Below are 17,234 nucleotides of genomic sequence, written 5' to 3'. Positions count from 1 at the left end.
TCAGATTGCTGATAGGTCTTAAGTTCTTAAAATCTGCGTCAAGACCAGGTTTTTTCAATAAAGGTGTGATGAGGGCATTTTTCCATTGCATGGGAAAATGACCAGTCGAGAGAGAAAGATTAATCAATGATGTGAACACAGGAATTAATATGTCGATACATTGTAGAAGAAGTTTCGTGGGCATAGGATCTAAAGAGCATGACTTCTTACTGAGGTTAAGTATAAGTTTTTCAACTTGGTGCTCAGAAAGAGGTTTGAAATTGCTCAAAACATCGACATCATGGTAAGTTGCTAATGGAGAATAGGTCCTGGGTTCATTCATTGCATCTAATCTAGTTTCAATATTCTTGTGGATTTTCACGACTTTGTCACGAAAATAATCACCTAGGTCATTCACAAACTTATGTTTATCAGTACTACAAGGTATCAGGGGTTGTTTATTAGACATGTTCAATAGAGACTTGACAACATTGAATAACTTGTTTTGATTATCCTTATTTTCCATGATCAGATCTCTGTGATATTTTCCACGAGCTTTGTTCAGAAGTTTCAATGTTGCATTTCGAACAGACTTATAGTTGTCCCAATCACTATCGGCCCTAGTTTTCAACCAGCGCTTTTCAGCCTTTCTCTTTTTCCTTTTTTCTGTCCTGACACAGTCAGTATACCACGGTACTTGGGGACGTAACACTATCTGTTTAGTAACGACAGGGGCATGTTTCTCTAAGATATCACATTTATGTTTGTTCGGTATTGTCCTTTAACAAAATAAAATAGGGACCCAAACCTGAGAGCCTCATGACTTTCCTCTTTGATGTAATATCAACTCTTAGGTTGTTTTTATATTTTGTATGGTTTAATTTGGAACACTTCTTCACATTTTTGCTTTCTTTCATTCATTTGTAAGGTTTTATGGCACTTAACATTTGTTGTATGCAGATACTGTTGTGATCCTCTAGTTTCTAATCATTTATACGGGAAATTTCCTGCCTTCTTTAAGCGTAGCAGATTCCGAGATCACGTGTGAATTAAGACAAACCGCGCCATAGTCGATGATTTTGCATGCATCTCACAGTGGTAAAGGCAAGCTCTGGATGCTGAACATAAAATAAAATGCTCTTGAGGACTTTTAAGTAATACTGTTCTCAAGACATTCTTCAGGACAGTATTTAAAGTACCATAAATGATTATAGACATAATGATCATGGGTATGTAAGACATTTCTCAGAATCCTTAACTGGAAATTAACTTACAGCTTTGCATGTCAATCATTATAGCAAAGAAATGAACATTACAATTAAGTACCAATATGTACCTATAAAAGGAATAAATGTTTAAAGCTACAGTCCCATATACGTCCCGGACCGTCCCGGACCATTCCGGACCCCATCCGGGGTGATCCGGGATTCGGTCCGTGATGACACCGTGTTGGCACCGGGGTGGTCCTGGATGGTCCTGGATGGTCCTGGATGGTCCTGGATGGTCCTGGGCGGTCCGGGAGTCGACCCTGGATGTTTTTGACGGTCAAAAACTGCCGGGGTGGTCCGGGACGGTCCGGGACAAAAGTTTGATCCGGGGTGATCCGTGTAGCCACCGTGCTGGGTCCGGGGTCATCCGTAGTGGCGCCGGGGCGGTCCGTGTTGATCCGTGGCAGTCCGGGAGTGAGTTATTGACCCTGGATCACCCCGGCGGCCCTACGGATGATCCCGGACCCAGCACGGTGGCGACACGGATCACCCTGGATGATCCGGGGCTCTGCCGGGGCGATCCTTGTTGGCACCGGGACGTTCCGGGATGATCTGTGTTGGCACCGGGATGGTCCGGTGTCATCCGTGTTGGCACCGTGTTGGCACCGGGGTGGTCTGGGACGGTCCGTGGCGGCTCCGTGCTGGGTCTGGAATGATCTGTACTGCTGCCGGGGCTATGCCCGGACGGTCCGGGGCGGTCCGTAGTGGTACCGTGTTGGGTCCGGGGAGACGGTCGGCGGTTGCGATTTTTTGAACAAAACATCCCGGACCATCCCGGATCACCCCAGACCATGGTCCGGGATGGTCCGGAGTGGTCCGTGCTCGTCCGTGCTGGTCCGGCTTTATATGGGACTGGGGCTTAATAGACTGACTATTTTGTTAAGTTTAACTCATTACGTTAGGTGAATGATCAAAGTTACTGTTCGAAAGGTATTCTGTTGCGATATAAAAATGTATGTAATTCCATTTGATTCCGTACTTAACTTTCAAATTTTCAAGATAAATTTAAGGAACTTCTTAATACTAGTTCGAATCCCGAATTTTGATAACAAATTAGATAGAAGATTATCATGTTTTTCTTTGATTTTATATCATGTTGATTCTAGCATTAGTGTTTTAAAATCCTCTCATGTATCATAGTTGCTCCTGTCCCCGGAAAGATTGGCATAGAAGATGGTCGCATAGGTAATAGTAGTCTCTCTGCGTCATCTTGCTGGGATATCAATCATTGCGTAGCTCGCTCTAGACTCAATCAGCCAGAAGAGGGCGCTCTAAGAGGAGCCTGGTCAGCTTCAGTGAGTATACAGATTACATCCCACTTTCTTGTCATCCGAGATTGCAAAGCTACATGTACTCTCACTTGCTTTAATGTAGTGCGCAGACTCAATTATTGCTTTCCCATATGTTCATTCGCTTTCCTTTGTGTAAAGTTATAATAGTAATAATAATAATAATACTCAGTTTTTATATAGCGCTTATTAGAATCACTAAGCGCTCCCGAACTTGGATATTATTACCCCGTCTTTAGCTGTGCTGCCATTGCGGCGCTCTAGCATTTCAAAGAATTCATTCCTTCCAGGTACACATTTATTATTATTATTATTATTATTATTATTATTTATTTGGCCAATCGGAAAACATACAATTAGTATAACAATCAGATAATACATAGATATTTCATAATACATTCAAACAGCTTTAGGAAAGTGGAGAGGAGAGAGAGAGAGAGAGAGAGTAAGAAGGATTCAATCTGCTGGTCAGGGATGATAAATGCAATTGAAATTGCTATTACTCGAAAGCATGTCACCCCAACCTGGGTTGAGTGTGGCAAATGTAGATTAATGTCTTTCCAAAGGGCATTAGTGCCGCGGCGGGTCTCGAACCGCGGACCTTATGATCGACAGTCCGGCGACTGAACCACTCGACCACGGCACCTTTAGTATCAAAGTATTGACTTTTTTCAAGTATTGAAAATTAAACCGCTCATAGGCCTAAACATCAGGTAAGATATATCATTGGAAACTCCGAAAATATATTGATGGAACTTCTTGTGCCAATCACAAATTCATTGTGATGCATTGATAGCACCATTTCTCAGCAAAGCTGCCCATTAAGACTCACCTTTGTGTCAGAGATGAAAAACAGTCATGTTTCATAATTGTTTGTGATGAAAATGAAATAACCACCTCATCCATTAGATAGGATTTGTTACCTGTCATTACCTGTCATATAATGCGCCGTGTTATACTTGACCTGCTTATATTCATAAGATTAGTTGTTCCGATTGGTAGAGTCCATCCATTCACTCATTGTGATTCACTAATTTTCACAGCGGAACGATGTGAACCAGTGGATACAAGTTGACCTCAGTGCTAACTTTGAGGTCACCGGAGTCATCACACAAGGCAGGAATTACAGCTATGAAGATTGGGTCACGTCCTTTCAAATATCTTACAGCATCGATGGCCAAGACTGGACCATGGTGGAAGACTATGAGGAAGGACCAAAGGTGAGACAGTTTAAAACAGCATCCAGGGCCCAACAATAATGATTTAAGTTACTGTAATTTCCTCTGAGAAAACAAAGAGGAAGAGAGAGAGGGAGAGAGAGCGAGAGAACAATAATGAAAGGAAGAGAGAGAGAGACAGAGTAAATAAGAGAAAGGAAGACAAACGGAGGGATACAAAGTAGAAAGTTAGAGAGGGGAAATAAGGAGCTGCAAACACGTGTACATTTATATTTTTTAGTCAACTAAGGAACGAGAATCACTGGATGAAGCAATCTGCATAAAGACATACAATACACAAACTACAAATCACAGCTATCTGGTATAGCCCTACTCTCATGTCACATTATGCAAGTTCCGCTCAAAGAATTTAATTTAGAAAAATATATTACATATATATGGCAAGATCAACAGTACATAATATGTCTCTCATCTGGAAGAGCCGAGGCCTATCTCTCAGTCTGAAGGTTCGTCTGCTTCAAGCAACTTCTTTCTCTATTGCGACTTAGGGAAGCGAGTCCTGGGCCATGACAAAGAATGACAGAAAGAGAGTTGATGCCTTTGAAATGTGTGCTACAGGAGGCTGTTGCAGGTGTCATGGAAAGATAAAAAGACAAATGTGTGGGTCCTTGAAAAGATTGGAACAGACTTGACCATCAGAAGAGGAATCATGGAAAGAAAACTTAACTATTTTGGGCACATTGTTAGGAGATCTGAAGGTGTTGAGAAGCAAATACTGCAAGGAGCAGTCGAAGGAAAACGGGGTAGAGTTCGTCCACTAATATCTTGGACTGATAATATCAAGAAAGTGTCTGGACAAGGAATGAAAGGTAAAACACAAAAGGCAGGTGAAACAGTTGCACGGCGTGCTCTCGTGAAGACCAGAGCAGCGCCTTACAGCGCCACCTGAAGTTGATGATGATGATATTATAAAGAGTTGGGATTGATATCAAATTACAATCTTTCAATTCAAATCAATTATTCCTACTATCAAAGTGTGAAACCCTTTGGAAAGTTGTATATTGTCAGAATGTTTATTTCGGTAACCGTACTGATTTGATTTGTACATTACAGATCTTTCCTGGTAATTCTGATCGAGATAGCCTAGTTGAAAATGGAATCAGCCCACCTTTGACAGCTAGGTTCATCCGTCTCCATCCTGTAACTTGGCACAGGCACATCAGCTTGAGATGGGAACTCATTGGACAGGGTCCTGTTACATGTAAGCTCAAGAGAATTTTATTAACATTTCCATATACTAAGTCTAATAATAATAATTATACATAAAGCGCAGATACTTTGCATATAATATTCGTCTATGCTACAAGAGCTCGTGATTTGATTAATATTTAAAATTCTACAACATAACGTTAGGTGACAAGATGTGCTTTTGGTTTTGACTTAAAAGCACATTCGATTGTGATTTCCTAAACTCTAATGGTAAGTTATTCCACAATTTTGGGCAAGCGGTAATATTAATAAATTGACAGCAGGCTCTCATTAAAAGAAATAACATCCCATATAAACTTTATCCATTTTGTATCACTCAATGAGACGGGATACCATGAACAAGGAATGCGAATGTAGTCAAGATTGTAATCATCATAAGGAAGAGAATATCATGAGGTTTGTTTGTAATATTAAAGCATGTCCTTGAGTTTGAGTCGATAATAAAAGGGAAAGCCGAAGAAAAAGTAAAATCGTATTCTACACCTTTTTCAAGCTTATTGCATGAAAAAACAGCATTTTTTTAGATTATCACATTGGAAGGTTGCGTTTAGGAGAGCCATTACTTTGAACATCGTATTCCAGACCATAATTGATCGCAGGTTTCGCGAGAATATTGAGGCCCGATTTGATGACGTCGTGGGGTGAAGTAAGTGCAAACCCGGAAGTATCGGTCGTTGGACAGAGCTAATAGATAACTAGCTTACCGGAGTGATTGTCTCGTCGAAATTAACTCGATGAGAGCGAAATGATGAATGCTTTGACTGTAAATCCCACGACCCATCTGGTCTGAATAATACAAAGTATGAGATATTTAATTACTAATTACTTTAATTCTCATGTAAATCTTTCTTTTTATCCTTCTGCCATCTTTACTTTCTATCTTTTTTTAGGTTATTCTTTGTTTTCATATTTCAATTATCTTCTCTTCTTATCTCTCTTCATGTATTTCTTCGTTGTTGTTATTGCATCATTTTCTCTTTATATCTTTACTTATGTTATTCTTTGTTTTTACCCTTCAAGTATCTTCTCTTTCTGTCTTTCCTTATGCATTTCTTTGTTTTCGTCCTTCTATCATCTTCTCTTTCTATATATCTTTCTATATTTCTGTGTTTTTCTCAAGTTATCTTGTGATCTTCCTTTATGTTATTCTTCAGTTTCAACTTCTTTCATCTTCTCTCCCCATCAGAATACGATTTTCAAAGTAGCCATTAACCTAAACAAGACCTTCTAAAGTGATAAACTAAACGCTTTTGTGTTTTTCATGCACTAAGCTTGAAAAAGGTGTACATTTATGTTTGTTCGGTATTGTCCTTTAACAAAATAAATTAGGGACCCAAACCTGAGAGCCTCATGACTTTCCTCTTTGATGTAATATCAACTCTTAGGTTGTTTTTTATATTTTGTATGGTTTAATTTGGAACACTTCTTCACATTTTTGCTTTCTTTCATTCATTTGTAAGGTTTTATGGCACTTAACATTTGTTGTATGCAGATACTGTTGCGATCCTCTAGTTTCTAATCATTTATACGGGAAATTTCCTGCCTTCTTTAAGCGTAGCAGATTCCGAGATCACGTGTGAATTAAGACAAACCGAGCCATAATCGATGATTTTGCATGCATCTCACAGTGGTAAAGGCAAGCTCTGGATGCTGAACATAAAATAAAATGCTCTTGAGGACTATTAAGTAATACTGTTCTCAAGACATTCTTCAGGACAGTATTTAAAGTACCATAAATGATTATAGACATAATGATCATGGGTTTGTAAGACATTTCTCAGAATCCTTAACTGGAAATTAACTTACAGCTTTGCATGTCAATCATTATAGCAAAGAAATGAACATTACAATTAAGTACCAATATGTACCTATAAAAGGAATAAATGTTTAATAGACTGACTATTTTGTTAAGTTTAACTCATTACGTTAGGTGAATGATCAAACTTACTGTTCGAAAGGTATTCAATTGCGATATAAAAATGTATGTAATTCCATTTGATTCCGTACTTAACTTTCAAATTTTGCAAGATAAATTTAAGGAACTTCTTAATACTAGTTCGAATCCCGAATTTTGATAACAAATAATATAGAAGATTATCATGTTTTTCTTTGATTTTATATCATGTTGATTCTAGCATTGGTGTTTTAAAATCCTCTCATGTATCATAGTTGCTCCTGTCCCCGGAAAGATTGGCATAGAAGATGGTCGCATAGGTACTAGTAGTCTCTCTGCGTCATCTTGCTGGGATATCAATCATTGCGTAGCTCGCTCTAGACTCAATCAGCCAGAAGAGGGCGCTCTAAGAGGAGCCTGGTCAGCTTCAGTGAGTATACAGATTACATCCCACTTTCTTGTCATCCGAGATTGCAAAGCTACATGTACTCTCACTGGCTTTAATGTAGTGCGCAGACTCAATTATTGCTTTCCCATATGTTCATTCGCTTTCCTTTGTGTAAAGTTATAATAATAATAATTTTAATAATCAGTTTTTATATAGCGCTTATTAGAATCACTAAGCGCTCCCGAACTTGGATATTATTACCCCGTCTTTAGCTGTGCTGCCATTGCGGCGCTCTAGCATTTCAAAGAATTAATTTCTGCCAGGTACACATTTATTATTATTATTATTATTATTATTATTATTTATTTGACCAATCGGAAAACATACAATTAGTATAACAATCAGATAATACATAGATATTTCATAATACATTCAAACAGCTTTAGGAAAGTGGAGTGGAGAGGGAGAGAGAGAAGGATTTAATCTGCTGGTTAGGGATGACAAATGCAATTGAAATTGCTATTACTCGAAAGCATGTCACCCCCACCTGGGTTGAGTGTGGCAAATGTAGATTAATGTCTTTCCAAAGGGCATTAGTGCCGCGGCGGGTCTCGAACCGCGGACCTTGTGATCGACAGTCCGGCGACTGAACCACTCGACCACGGCACCTTTAGTATCAAAGTATTGACTATTTTCAAGTATTGAAAATTAAACCGCTCATAGGCCTAAACATCAGGTATGATATATCATTGGAAACTCCGAAAATATATTGATGGAACTTCTTGTGCCAATCACAAATTCATTGTGATGCATTGATAACACCATTTCTCAGCAAAGCTGCCCTTTAAGACTCACCTTTGTGTCAGAGATGAAAAACAGTCATGTTTCATAATTGTTTGTGATGAAAATGAAATAACCACCTCATCCATTAGATAGGATTTGTTACCTGTCATTACCTGTCATATAATGCGCCTTGTTATACTTGACCTGCTTATATTCATAAGATTAGTTGGTCCGATTGGTAGAGTCCATCCATTCACTCATTGTGATTCACTAATTTTCACAGTGGAACGATGTGAACCAGTGGATACAAGTTGACCTCAGTGCTACCTTTGAGGTCACCGGAGTCATCACACAAGGCAGGAATTACAGCTATGAAGATTGGGTCACGTCCTATCAAATATCTTACAGCATCGATGGCCAAGACTGGACCATGGTGGAAGACTATGAGGAAGGACCAAAGGTGAGACAGTTTAAAACACCATCCAGGGCCCACAATAATGATTTAAGTTACTGTAATTTCCCCGGAGAAAAAAGAGGAAGAGAGAGAGGGGAGAGAGAGAGAGAGAGAGAGAGGGGGGGATAGAGAGAGAGAGAGAGAGAGAGAGAGAACAATAATGAAAGGAAGATAGAGACAGAGTAAATAAGAGAAAGGAAGACAAACGGAGGGATACAAAGTAGAAAGTTAGAGAGGGGAAATAAGGAGCTGCAAACACGTGTACATTTATATTTTTTAGTCAACTAAGGAACGAGAATCACTGGATGAAGCAATCTGCATAAAGACATACAATACACAAACTACAAATCACAGCTATCTGGTATAGCCCTACTCTCATGTCACATTATGCAAGTTCCGCTCAAATTATTTAATTTAGAAAAATATATTACATATATATGGCAAGACATTATGTCTCTCATCTGGAAGAGCCGAGGCCTATCTCTCAGTCTGAAGGTTCGTCTGCTTCAAGCAACTTCTTTTTCTATTGCGACTTAGGGAAGTGAGTCCTGGGCCATGACAAAGAATGACAGAAAGAGAGTTGATGCCTTTGAAATGTGGTGCTACAGGAAGCTGTTGCAGGTGTCATGGAAAGATAAAAAGACAAATGTGTGGGTCCTTGAAAAGATTGGAACAGACTTGACCATCAGAAGAGGAATCATGGAAAGAAAACTTAACTATTTTGGGCACATTGTTAGGAGATCTGAAGGTGTTGAGAAGCAAATAATGCAAGGAGCAGTCGAAGGGAAACGGGGTAGAGTTCGTCCACTAATATCTTGGACTGATAATATCAAGAAAGTGTCTGGACAAGGAATGAAAGGTGCAACACAAATGGCAGGTGAAACAGTTGCACGGCGTGCTCTCGTGAAGACCACAGCAGCGCTTTACAGCGCCACCTGAAGTTGATGATAATGATATTATAAAGAGTTGGGATTGATATCAAATTACAATCTTTCAATTCAAATCGATTATTCCTACTATCAAAGTGTGAAACCCTTTGGAAAGTTGTATATTGTCAGAATGGTTATTTCGGTAACCGTACTGATTTGATTTGTGCATTACAGATCTTTCCTGGTAATTCTGATCGAGATAGCCTAGTTGAAAATGGAATCAGCCCACCTGTGACAGCTAGGTTCATCCGTCTCCACCCTGTAACTTGGCACAGGCACATCAGCTTGAGATGGGAACTCATTGGACAGGGTCCTGTTACATGTAAGCTCAAGAGAATTTTATTAACATTTCCATATACTAAGTCTAATAATAATAATTATACATAAAGCGCAGATACTTTGCATATAATATTCGTCTATGCTACAAGAGCTCGTGATTTGATTAATATTTACAATTCTACAACATAACGTTAGGTGACAAGACGTGCTTTTGGTTTTGACTTAAAAGCACATTCGATTGTGATTTCCTAAACTCTAATGGTAAGTTATTCCACAATTTTGGGCAAGCGGTAATATTAATAAATTGACAGCAGGCTCTCATTAAAAGAAATAACATCCCATATAAACTTTATCCATTTTGTATCACTCAATGAGACGGGATACCATGAACAAGGAATGCGAATGTAGTCAAGATTGTAATCATCATAAGGAAGAGAATATCATGAGGTTTGTTTGTAATATTAAAGCATGTCCTTGAGTTTGAGTCGATAATAAAAGGGAAAGCCGAAGAAAAAGTAAAATCGTATTCTACACCTTTTTCAAGCTTATTGCATGAAAAAACAACATTTTTTTAGTTTATCACATTGGAAGGTTGCGTTTAGGAGAGCCATTACTTTGAACATCATATTCCAGACCATAATTGATCGCAGGTTTCGCGAGAATATTGAGGCCCGATTTGATGACGTCGTGGGGTGAAGTAAGTGCAAACCCGGAAGTATCGGTCGTTGGACAGAGCTGATAGATAACTAGCTTACCGGAGTGATTGTCTCGTCGAAATTAACTCGATGAGAGCGAAATGATGAATGCTTTGACTGTAAATCCCACGACCCATCTGGTCTGAATAACACAAAGTATGAGATATTTAATTACTAATTACTTTAATTCTCATGTAAATCTTTGTTTTTATCCTTCTGCCATCTTTACTTTCTATCTTTTTTTAGTTTATTCTTTGTTTTCATATTTCAATTATCTTCTCTTCTTATCTCTCCTCATGTATTTCTTCGTTGTTTTTATTGCATCATTTTCTCTTTATATCTTTACTTATGTTATTCTTTGTTTTTACCCTTCAAGTATCTTCTCTTTCTGTCTTTCCTTATGTATTTCTTTGTTTTCGTCCTTCTATCATCTTCTCTTTCTATATATCTTTCTATATTTCTGTGTTTTTCTCATGTTATCTTAATATGATCTTCCTTTATGTTATTCTTCAGTTTAAACTTCTTTCATCTTCTCTCCCCATCAGAATACGATTTTCAAAGTAGCCATTATCCTAAACACAACCTTCTAAAGTGATAAACTAAACGCTGTTGTGTTTTTCATGCACTAAGCTTGAAAAGGGTGTACATTTATGTTTGTTCGGTATTGTCCTTTAACAAAATAAAATAGGGACCCAAACCTGAGAGCCTCATGACTTTCCTCTTTGATGTAATATCAACTCTTAGGTTGTTTTTATATTTTGTATGGTTTAATTTGGAACACTTCTTCACATTTTTGCTTTCTTTCATTCATTTGTAAGGTTTTATGGCACTTAACATTTGTTGTATGCAGATACTGTTGTGATCCTCTAGTTGCTAATCATTTATACGGGAAATTTCCTGCCTTCTTTAAGCGTAGCAGATTCCGAGATCACGTGTGAATTAGAACAAACCGAGCCATAATCGATGATTTTGCATGCATCTCACAGTGGTAAAGGCAAGCTCTGGATGCTGAACATAAAATAAAATGCTCTTGAGGACTTTTAAGTAATACTGTTCTCAAGACATTCTTCAGGACAGTATTTAAAGTACCATAAATGATTATAGACATAATGATCATGGGTTTGTAAGACATTTCTCAGAATCCTTAACTGGAAATTAACTTACAGCTTTGCATGTCAATCATTATAGCAAAGAAATGAACATTACAATTAAGTACCAATATGTACCTATAAAAGGAATAAATGTTTAATAGACTGACTATTTTGTTAAGTTTCACTCATTACGTTAGGTGAATGATCAAACTTACTGTTCGAAAGGTATTCAGTTGCGATATAAAAATGTATGTAATTCCATTTGATTCCGTACTTAACTTTCAAATTTTGCAAGATAAATTTAAGGAACTTCTTAATACTAGTTCGAATCCCGAATTTTGATAACAAATAATATAGAAGATTATTATGTTTTTCTTTGATTTTATATCATGTTGATTCTAGCATTGGTGTTTTAAAATCCTCTCATGTATCATAGTTGCTCCTGTCCCCGGAAAGATTGGCATAGAAGATGGTCGCATAGGTACTAGTAGTCTCTCTGCGTCATCTTGCTGGGATATCAATCATTGCGTAGCTCGCTCTAGACTCAATCAGCCAGAAGAGGGCGCTCTAAGAGGAGCCTGGTCAGCTTCAGTGAGTATACAGATTACATCCCACTTTCTTGTCATCCGAGATTGCAAAGCTACATGTACTCTCACTGGCTTTAATGTAGTGCGCAGACTCAATTATTGCTTTCCCATATGTTCATTCGCTTTCCTTTGTGTAAAGTTATAATAATAATAATTATAATAATCAGTTTTTATATAGCGCTTATTAGAATCACTAAGCGCTCCCGAACTTGGATATTATTACCCCGTCTTTAGCTGTGCTGCCATTGCGGCGCTCTAGCATTTCAAAGAATTAATTTCTGCCAGGTACACATTTATTTTTATTATTATTATTATTATTATTATTTATTTGACCAATCGGAAAACATACAATGAGTATAACAATCAGATAATACATAGATATTTCATAATACATTCAAACAGCTTTAGGAAAGTGGAGAGGAGAGAGAGAGAGAGAGAGTAAGAAGGATTCAATCTGCTGGTCAGGGATGATAAATGCAATTGAAATTGCTATTACTCGAAAGCATGTCACCCCAACCTGGGTTGAGTGTGGCAAATGTAGATTAATGTCTTTCCAAAGGGCATTAGTGCCGCGGCGGGTCTCGAACCGCGGACCTTGTGATCGACAGTCCGGCGACTGAACCACTCGACCACGGCACCTTTAGTATCAAAGTATTGACTTTTTTCAAGTATTGAAAATTAAACCGCTCATAGGCCTAAACATCAGGTAAGATATATCATTGGAAACTCCGAAAATATATTGATGGAACTTCTTGTGCCAATCACAAATTCATTGTGATGCATTGATAGCACCATTTCTCAGCAAAGCTGCCCATTAAGACTCACCTTTGTGTCAGAGATGAAAAACAGTCATGTTTCATAATTGTTTGTGATGAAAATGAAATAACCACCTCATCCATTAGATAGGATTTGTTACCTGTCATTACCTGTCATATAATGCGCCGTGTTATACTTGACCTGCTTATATTCATAAGATTAGTTGGTCCGATTGGTAGAGTCCATCCATTCACTCATTGTGATTCACTAATTTTCACAGCGGAACGATGTGAACCAGTGGATACAAGTTGACCTCAGTGCTAACTTTGAGGTCACCGGAGTCATCACACAAGGCAGGAATTACAGCTATGAAGATTGGGTCACGTCCTTTCAAATATCTTACAGCATCGATGGCCAAGACTGGACCATGGTGGAAGACTATGAGGAAGGACCAAAGGTGAGACAGTTTAAAACAGCATCCAGGGCCCAACAATAATGATTTAAGTTACTGTAATTTCCTCTGAGAAAAAAAAGAGGAAGAGAGAGAGGGAGAGAGAGCGAGAGAACAATAATGAAAGGAAGAGAGAGAGAGACAGAGTAAATAAGAGAAAGGAAGACAAACGGAGGGATACAAAGTAGAAAGTTAGAGAGGGGAAATAAGGAGCTGCAAACACGTGTACATTTATATTTTTTAGTCAACTAAGGAACGAGAATCACTGGATGAAGCAATCTGCATAAAGACATACAATACACAAACTACAAATCACAGCTATCTGGTATAGCCCTACTCTCATGTCACATTATGCAAGTTCCGCTCAAGGAATTTAATTTAGAAAAATATATTACATATATATGGCAAGATCAACAGTACATAATATGTCTCTCATCTGGAAGAGCCGAGGCCTATCTCTCAGTCTGAAGGTTCGTCTGCTTCAAGCAACTTCTTTCTCTATTGCGACTTAGGGAAGCGAGTCCTGGGCCATGACAAAGAATGACAGAAAGAGAGTTGATGCCTTTGAAATGTGTGCTACAGGAGGCTGTTGCAGGTGTCATGGAAAGATAAAAAGACAAATGTGTGGGTCCTTGAAAAGATTGGAACAGACTTGACCATCAGAAGAGGAATCATGGAAAGAAAACTTAACTATTTTGGGCACATTGTTAGGAGATCTGAAGGTGTTGAGAAGCAAATACTGCAAGGAGCAGTCGAAGGAAAACGGGGTAGAGTTCGTCCACTAATATCTTGGACTGATAATATTAAGAAAGTGTCTGGACAAGGAATGAAAGGTAAAACACAAAAGGCAGGTGAAACAGTTGCACGGCGTGCTCTCGTGAAGACCAGAGCAGCGCCTTACAGCGCCACCTGAAGTTGATGATGATGATATTATAAAGAGTTGGGATTGATATCAAATTACAATCTTTCAATTCAAATTAATTATTCCTACTATTTATTTTTTATTTATTTATTCGGTTTAAAAACATCAACACGTAAAGTTCAGGAACTCATAATGGTTGATTTACAATGAAATTGAATAGTATAAACAAAATTGAACCAACAAATATACACTTAAGAAGAACATATTATTTCACACACATAAAAATGTGATTGCAATACAATATACAACGGCTGGCTAGATGTGGCTAGACCAAGGCGAGATATGACAAGGAAATCGAAAAGAAGATAAATGACAAAAGAGAGAGAGAGAGAGAGAGAGAGAAAGAGAGAAGAAGAAGTGGTGAGAGAGCAAGAGAGGGACAAGAAAGGGGAGGGTAGAAAGAAAAAGAGAGAAGGTAGGGGGAAAGAGAGGGGGAGGGGAGATACGGAGGGGAAGTGAGGGAGAGAGAAGGAAGAGAGAGGAAGAGAGAGGGAGAGAGAGGAAGGTAGAAAGAGAGAGAAGAGAGACAGGGAGAGAGTGAGGTATAGAAAGAGAGAGCGAGAGAGAGGAGAGAGGAGAGAGAAGAGAGAGAAAAGAGGGGGAGAGAGAAGGGGATAGAAGAGAGAGAGAGAGGGAGGAGAGAAAAGGAGAGACATGGAGAGGGAGAGAGAGAGAGGGGAGAGATCTTTAAAAGGCAAAATAAGAAACAAGGTAGATAAACGTAGCATTAAAACATTAATACATTTCTTATACACATCTACACAGGAGAAGGCGCACCGGAGCGTTCTGAGAAGACAACAATGGATTGGCCTGCAACGCATCGTCGCGTCCGCTCCGAAGGCCACGGTGCGCCTGCACATGATGGTCAACATTTCAGCATTTTCAAGAAATTTAGAGTAGCTAAAATGTACAGGCAATTTGGCAGTAAATAGCAAAATATAATCAACACGCTTCCCGACAATGTTGTGCAAAACATGTAAAGCTAATTGTTAAAGAGTTGGCACCTCTATTAATTAATGGCAAAACCCCCATTTCTTCAATATTCTGGATCAGAAAAATACAGCTATAATAAAGTATTGCACCTTGTAATGGTTCTAAAGAGTCACAACATGTGAAGCTAATTGCTAAGTTGACACCTCTATTAATGGAAAACCCGCATACCTTCAAATTATTTAACAAATCAGAAAATACGGCTATAATAAAGTATTGCACTTTGTACATGTATCAGGTCTAAAGATTCACAACATGTGAAGCTAATTGTCAGGAGAAGTTGACACCTCTATTAATGGGAAAAACCCGCAAATCTTCAATATTATGAATCATGTATTAGAAAATACAGCTTTAATGAAGTATTGCACGTTGTTTCCGATCTAAAGAGTACCGGTACATGAAATACAATTCAATTTTTTGGAATTCACATTAGGTTATTGAGAGTCTTAATGACTTGGGGTAGAGGAGACTTTTTATAGCGTTGGGTACGACACATCGGTTCTAGAAACCCATCCTTCGATCTTAGGGGACGATAATTAGGTAGGGTGCTTCGGAGAGGTGGGAGCATCGAACTGTGCCTAGAGCTTATGATGGACTTAGCAAACTTCTCAAATAATTGTTTTCGACGATGCTCAAGTGATATGATGTTAAGAAACTCGAGAGCATTTGCGTAGTCTGTGTAATTGTGGTAGCCAATGATAATTCTACACGCACGTTTTTGTATGCGCTCAATTTTGTTAGATTGCTGTACTGTGAGAGCTGGAGACCACACAGGGGAGGCATACTCCAGTAGTGGCCTGATATACATCAGGTAGACCGATACCAAGTCGCCGACAGGGGCTTTGTACTTTTTGAGTATACATAGCATATATAGTCGTTTAGCAGCTACACTGGTCATATGAGAAGTTTGCATGTCCCATTTCATGTCAGCTTGTACAATAACGCCCAATAGTTTGAGAGTATCTACACATTCAAGGGTGGTTGCACCAAGGTGAAAGTTCGGAAATACAGTAGGTCTTTTCAGGAATGAAACATTCATTATCTTACATTTCTCCGGTTTAGGGGTCATGCTATTATCAGTAGACCAAGTAGAGAGATTGTTGATTACTGATTGGATGTTAGAAGGTTGGGAATGTTTCCTAACTTCTGCAATTGTGAGATCATCTACATATTTCCATCTTAGTTGTGTATCAGAGGCAGCATCATTAATCATGACTAAGAAAAGGACCGGGCCAAGGCTACTGCCTTGGGGGGCTCCACATGTCACATTAGAGAAATTAGAGACAATAGGACCGATACGAACACAGTGTGATCTACATTCAAGGTAACTACAAATGACTGGAATAAGTGATAGGTCTACACCAAGTTGGATAAGTTTCCTAACAACAACATTGTGATCAATATGATCGAAAGCTTTGGCATAATCAATGGCACATAGTGATGCAACATGGCCAGGCTTATCAGTTCCTTTTAAGATAGTGTCCACAAGACTCACAAGGTAGTGAGTGGTCGATGAGTTCCTAATATTTCCATACTGTTGACTGTCTAACTTGTGACTGATGTCGCGGGTAATCCAACTTGAAAGGAAGGTTTCAAAGATCTTAGCAAAGATAGGTGTTAGAGAAATGGGTCGTAATTGGTCGAAAGACTGACATGGTTTCACCTTGGGAATGGGCACTATGTTGGATAGCTTCCACTGGTCGGGGAAAACGCCGGATTGTAGGCACTCATTAAATATACGAGCAAGAGGATCAGCTAGTTCAGGTGCAAATTCTCGGATGAGTCTTGCCGGAAGGTCATCCTTGTACGAAGCCTTAGAGGGGTTGATATTCCTAAGCTTCTGATAGACCTGGTGAGCTTCAATTACAGGAGGTGGTCGCGGGGCAGGAAGAAATGCTGGCAGTGCATTGCGATCAAGAGGAGGTAGTGCCGAGCAGATTGAAGCGAAATGGTTGTTGATGTTTTCAGCTTGATCTGCAGGGGCCAAGTCACTTTCGGGTAAGGTAGGTCTAGTCTTCTTGAGACCTGCGAG

At 38.9% G+C, this 17,234-nt stretch overlaps 1 protein-coding gene across 1 annotated transcript in view; it reads left to right on the top strand.

Moving 5' to 3' along the window:
- LOC585784 overlaps window positions 1–17,234 on the top strand; it is a 54,738-nt gene that overhangs the window by 5,558 nt on the left and 31,946 nt on the right. The window contains exons 2-9 of the mRNA XM_030991935.1: window positions 2,388–2,542; window positions 3,580–3,756; window positions 4,828–4,975; window positions 7,153–7,307; window positions 8,332–8,508; window positions 9,606–9,753; window positions 11,933–12,087; window positions 13,120–13,296. Coding sequence (XP_030847795.1) covers window positions 2,388–2,542; window positions 3,580–3,756; window positions 4,828–4,975; window positions 7,153–7,307; window positions 8,332–8,508; window positions 9,606–9,753; window positions 11,933–12,087; window positions 13,120–13,296 — 1,292 coding nt within the window. The remainder of the gene's footprint in view (window positions 1–2,387; window positions 2,543–3,579; window positions 3,757–4,827; window positions 4,976–7,152; window positions 7,308–8,331; window positions 8,509–9,605; window positions 9,754–11,932; window positions 12,088–13,119; window positions 13,297–17,234) is intronic.

The sequence above is a fragment of the Strongylocentrotus purpuratus genome, unplaced genomic scaffold, assembly GCF_000002235.5.
Source record: "Strongylocentrotus purpuratus isolate Spur 01 unplaced genomic scaffold, Spur_5.0 spur5_scaffold_2, whole genome shotgun sequence".
NCBI lineage: Eukaryota > Metazoa > Echinodermata > Echinoidea > Camarodonta > Strongylocentrotidae > Strongylocentrotus > Strongylocentrotus purpuratus.
The sequence above is the reverse complement of the archived record's forward strand: the minus strand, read 5'-3'. Positions and strand labels throughout refer to the sequence as shown.